This window comes from Marmota marmota, unplaced genomic scaffold, assembly GCF_001458135.2.
Source record: "Marmota marmota marmota unplaced genomic scaffold, marMar, whole genome shotgun sequence".
In the NCBI taxonomy this organism is placed as follows: Eukaryota; Metazoa; Chordata; class Mammalia; order Rodentia; family Sciuridae; genus Marmota; species Marmota marmota.
In genome coordinates this window covers 40,509,603-40,515,004 of record NW_025999968.1, presented here as the reverse complement: position 1 = coordinate 40,515,004, position 5,402 = coordinate 40,509,603, and the positions used below count along the sequence as shown (strand labels likewise).

Below are 5,402 nucleotides of genomic sequence, written 5' to 3'. Positions count from 1 at the left end.
TATATATATATATAGTTAGATTGTATACATAGTTAGATTGTATCAGTCAGAATAACTGAAATTATCCATTAATATATTTTTATTACTTTTTGTCACCAGCTAATGCATGTGTATGTGTATAGTGTGTGTATAGGGTATATATATATATACATGTGTATGTGTGTGTGTGTGTGTTGTCCAGTTCACTATAAGCAAATGTTTGGCTCTCCTTTGGAAATACTTTCTGCTATGTGCTTTGTGGAAAGTGCTTTGATTCTCTTAACAAAATACTGTTTACACTTTGTGGTCGTATGCACTAATTTTGCCCTTTAAACACAGATAAATCACAAGTTAGGAAAAGAATGACTTTTGTTTACTCGGCAAACCTAAAGTTTATCAATATCCTTAATGAAAATATGAGATAAGAAACATTTTGATCTATTTCCCTCATGCTGTGAAATGACAGGAATTATCTGCTTTTAAAAAAAGAAATACTCAGCTATTCTACTGAAACAAGTACTTTGAAATGAAATGGGCCATTTTCCACTATAGAAATAATTCTCATTTACCTTAATAAATAAACACACAGCAAGTGATAGAGATCTTTACTAAAATACTAAAACACACACATGCACACACACACACTCACACACACACACACACACACACATAAGCACATAAAAATCTATAGTCTTCTCATGAGGTGAAACAAAAATAAATGCCTAGTATGGCTTTCTTAATTTCAACTATACATCTTTCTTATCTCAACATGTACTGAATAAAAAAAAAAACTTTAAAGAATCCAATTGTAAGTGGTTATAGAATATGTAACTTTTATCCTTGCAAAGTATACATTATTAAATGCAATGTATAATTCACAACCAAGAGAACATATCTTTCACACAAAAACCTTTTTTTTGCCTGAGGATGAACTAATCCAATCACTTTCAACTCAGTGTAGGAAAATTACAGATTTGTACTTTCTCTACTCCAAATATTTTACTTTTCCACTCCCTAGCGCAAATAAAATAAAAGCAAGTGTTCAGTCAAGTTAAACATGTAGAAAATGCATGAAGAAAAAACAGACTTAATTATATTCTAAGTTGTATACTGTGCAACCAAAGATAAAATGAAAATGTGCCATTGACAGCTAAGAAAATAGCAGATATAGTTCACACTTTCTTAAATCATATTTCATCCTGCCCTTTTTAAGCTCATGTATAATTACTCATATCTTTGGAGGTGAGGTTGATTATGGAGATATAAAGAGAAGGGAGGAGGAAGAGAGGAAGGAGAAGAAGAAGGAAGAGAGGGAGAAATAGGAGGAAGAGTGTCTATATCTTGAAAATGCATAGAGAATAAATATCTTTAGTGTCCTCACCAAAGGATAGGTATTCTATCTTTTTAAATGTCAAATTCTTGTAACAATGCAAGATCATAAAACCTGGAACTTCCTCCAAAGTAATGCATTGTAGTACCTTTCCTGGTTGGAAATAGCTCACAATAGTAGCTATAGAAGTGGCATTCTGCCAGATATGGTGGTGTATGCCTGTAATTACAGCTACTTTAGAGGATAAGACAGAAGGATCACAAATTGATACCAGCCTGGGCGACTTTGTGAGACCATGTCTCAAAATAAGAAAATGAAAACGGTTTGAGATATAGCTCATTGATAGAGTACCTCTGGATCCAATTCCCATTATGAATTAAAGATAAATAAATAAACATGTGAGGAAATATGGAAGGGAAGGTAGTAGGGAGGGAGGGAGGAGGGAGGGAGAGAGAGAAGAAAGAAGGAGGGAGAAAGGGAGGGAAGGAAGGGAGGAAGAAAGAGAGAGGAAGAGGGAAGAAGGAATGAAAAGAGTTGATGGTGAATGATCAGGAATTATGTAAAAATACATCCAGGAGACAGAGGCATAAGTATTATTCCTATCTCTAACTTATAAGCTATACTACCCTGGGAAAAGTCACCTACAAAAACCTGAGTCTCAATAGCTTTCTTACTAAAATGAAAATATTGACCAAAATGAGCTGAAAAGACAGACCATCTCCTTTTTGGGAGTTTCTGTTCCAATAAATGTGGAATGAAGCCTGCGAGATGTGTTCCGGTTAATATTTTTTTAAATTTTCAATTAACATAACATATGACTACAAGCACCTTAAATAGTACATGTTTATTATCTGACATCATATGAAAGCAGGAGATTTCAGTGGAATCTAACTCAGTGGTATAATGGCCATAATATGATTGGGCATAGATTTAGGTGCTTTTCTTTTTCTACTATGCTCTATTTAGCTTGTCAACCATGATTCACCTCCTCGTCCCATGATGAAGAGGAAATTTGGCAATCATATGTAGACACAGTTATGTTTAACAAAGAAAATGGTACTCTTCTATAACCCTTCTTGCATTAGAAAAAGTTTTCCAAAAGTTAGCCATAATTTTCTCCTCAGATTTCTTGAGCAGAGTACAGTCATCTGCCCCTGCATCAAAACTTGATTGAAATGAGGAATTGTTCAAGATGGTATCCTTGAGAGAATGCAGAACTATTCTTCAACACGGGGATCAGCCGGCATGCAAAAATTAATAAGAGTGGAAGAATAGTTAGAAACAGTGTCCGTGACAAAATACATACTTATTAAAGACAAGAAGTGATTCTGTGTCTATGTTTGGGAACACTGATAAAAGTAGTTACTAAGGAGCCCTGTCATTTACAAGATTTTATTACAATGATTTAAGCAAATAGCTGGACATTTAAATCTTGTCACATTTTAAAAATAATTAATGCAATAGAAATGAAATGTGAAATCATTGTATCAGAGAAATCTGTTTCTTTCAAACATAAAAAAAAATAACAGCTACATGAATCATTCCTGTGAACCTGAATCATGGTACAGGCATTAAAGAAGGATGTCTTATCTCCTGAGGATCCTGAACAACTATAATCTTTCGGGAAGATTCTGGTCTTTCATACAGTAAAGAAGGAAAAAGTTAACATTTACTCTAGGTTGCAGTAGGATAGTGGATAGTAGTAGATGGATATTGTGTTAGTCAACTTTTCATGGATGCATGGCATGAACAACTTAAACAAATTTACTTTGGCTCATGATTTCAGAGGTTTTAGCTCATGATCATGAGCTCCATTGTTTGGGGCCTAAGGTGATGCAAAGCATCACTGTGGAAGGGCATGGCAGAGGAAAGCTCAGAGCAACCCCAGAGGACCTATTCCCTTCAACTAAGTTCCACTTCCTATAGTTTCCACCACCTCCCAATCATCCAGCCACATGACTAATCTCTTAATGGATTAATTCACTGATGAGGTCAAAGCCTTCATGATCCAATTACTTCCTAGGGCCTCAAATCAGAACACTGTTGTGTTAGGGGCTAAGCCTCAAATACATGAGTCTCTGCAGAATACTACATACCCAAACCATAGCAACTATATAAATAAAGAACTCTTTTGGAGTTGATAAAATTCTTCCAGGGAGACCTCATTAACTTACAGATACCACAAGGATACGTGGGTGTGATACCTATATTTTGAAACAGCAAACATATCATATAAAAATTGACACTCCCTAGTCTGTCTGTCCCTCTGGAATCAAGTACACTCTGAGTACCCACTGCTTACAAACAGGTACAGAATGAACATCAGAATTAGGAGTTTTTCTCTCAAATGGTTATATCCTAAAAGACTATCAATCATGTTAGTAGAAATATAGGAAAGAAAGCAAGAAACAAACAAACAAACAAAAAACATCTCAAGTACCTCTACTACCAAAAAAGTATTTGTTTTTGTATTTCTATAAATGGTCAAGAAAAAATATTGACAAGAAAAAAATGCATATGGCACCTCAGGAGTTAAAATAAAGGGAAGCTGATTACAACCACCTGGTTGAATTTGAATTTCATGGTGGGAGATGATGTAAGCAAGACAATTCTGACTATTAAACTGAATAGCCCATAAATCCTAAATCATCTTAGGTATATTTCTTTTCTTTTTTATACCTTGAAACCAGAGCATATTGACATTTTAAGACTAAAGAGAATAAAGAAGAAAATAGTAAATATAATCACTATCAGCTTAGACTATCAGGACTTCTTAAACTATATAGAAAAAAAATTATGCAAAACTATATTAGGTTTCTGCTTAAAAATTAACCAAATATTTTAAGTCTTTTGGGTATAAGCTGAGGAAATATTTGTCATGCTACACACTTAATGGTTGTATCTAACACTAAAGCAAAAAGGAAGTACACTAAGCAGATGCATTGGTGCTTGGTATGGTTGCTTCAAGGAGAATAAATAAATATTTCTCAAACAAAAAAAATAATAACCAGAGAAATTACAAATCCACACTCTTCACTCCTTCAAACAGTAAAATCAGAATAAATGTCATGATACCATGTGATTTTGTTTAATTTCACACAAGTGACTCTGAGGAATAGCCTGGCCTTGGGATCAGGGTTCTAATGTAGAACCCAGAAAATCTGAATTCCAGTGTCTGTTTTGGAGTTTGTTCTCAGAAAATCACCTTGTGTTTTAATTATTCTTTTTCTTTCCACCTTAAAAGTAAAGATAATATTTAACATGACTTATCTTATTCTTTTTATCTTACTTTAAATTGCAAAAAAAAAATCACCTTGTAAAATGCATATTACAGAGTCCCTACCTTATACTGGTGTAATGAGGATTAACAAGATGATAACAAGGGAATTTCAAAGACATTTTACATGAATTGAGCATAAATCACTTGAAGACAGCTGACATTTTCCTCTTATATCATCTTTTGCTTTGCAGAAATGGCAGCATTATAGTCCTATTTGACCTTTTTTTTGCTCAGTGGGTGTCAGATGAAAATGTAAAAGAAGAACTGATTCAAGGCATTGAAGCAAATAAATCCAGCCAACTGGTCACTTTCCATATTGATTTGAACAGCATTGATATCACAGGTATCTGTGAACATTATTTGATTTCTTTGAATCATTAAGCTATGAAATTAAGATTCTAGCAATATACCATAGAAGCAGTGGGACCGTCCTTGAATTTAGGAGCCTATCTTTTGCCTGAGGTAACACATTAACATGAAAAAAGTGAAATATGGAGAAACTATTTAAAGGAAAAATGTCAGTGAGAAAAAGTTTGTGAAAATATCAAATATCATAAAGCTTCTAAAAATATTGGTATGAATAAACGTTTGCAAGTCTTGACACATTCTTTACATCAGTCAAGTATAGCTGGACTTTTCAGGAACCTTCTATCAGAAAGCACCACTTAAGGTTTTATGATTGAAGGATAGATATTTTCAAGGGGCAAGGTTCAGTCTGTAATTGGAAAGTTAGGGAAAAAGCCAGCGGGGGGGGGGGGGGGGTAACTCTTCTAGCTAATTGCACGTTAGCTTATTTTTGGCTAGTTCATTCAT

At 34.1% G+C, this 5,402-nt stretch overlaps 1 protein-coding gene across 1 annotated transcript in view; it reads left to right on the top strand.

Moving 5' to 3' along the window:
- Tmprss15 (transmembrane serine protease 15) overlaps positions 1-5,402 on the top strand; it is a 121,441-nt gene that overhangs the window by 12,743 nt on the left and 103,296 nt on the right. The window contains exon 4 of the mRNA XM_015478421.2: positions 4,781-4,932. Within this exon, the coding sequence (XP_015333907.1) occupies positions 4,781-4,932 (152 nt within the window). The remainder of the gene's footprint in view (positions 1-4,780; positions 4,933-5,402) is intronic.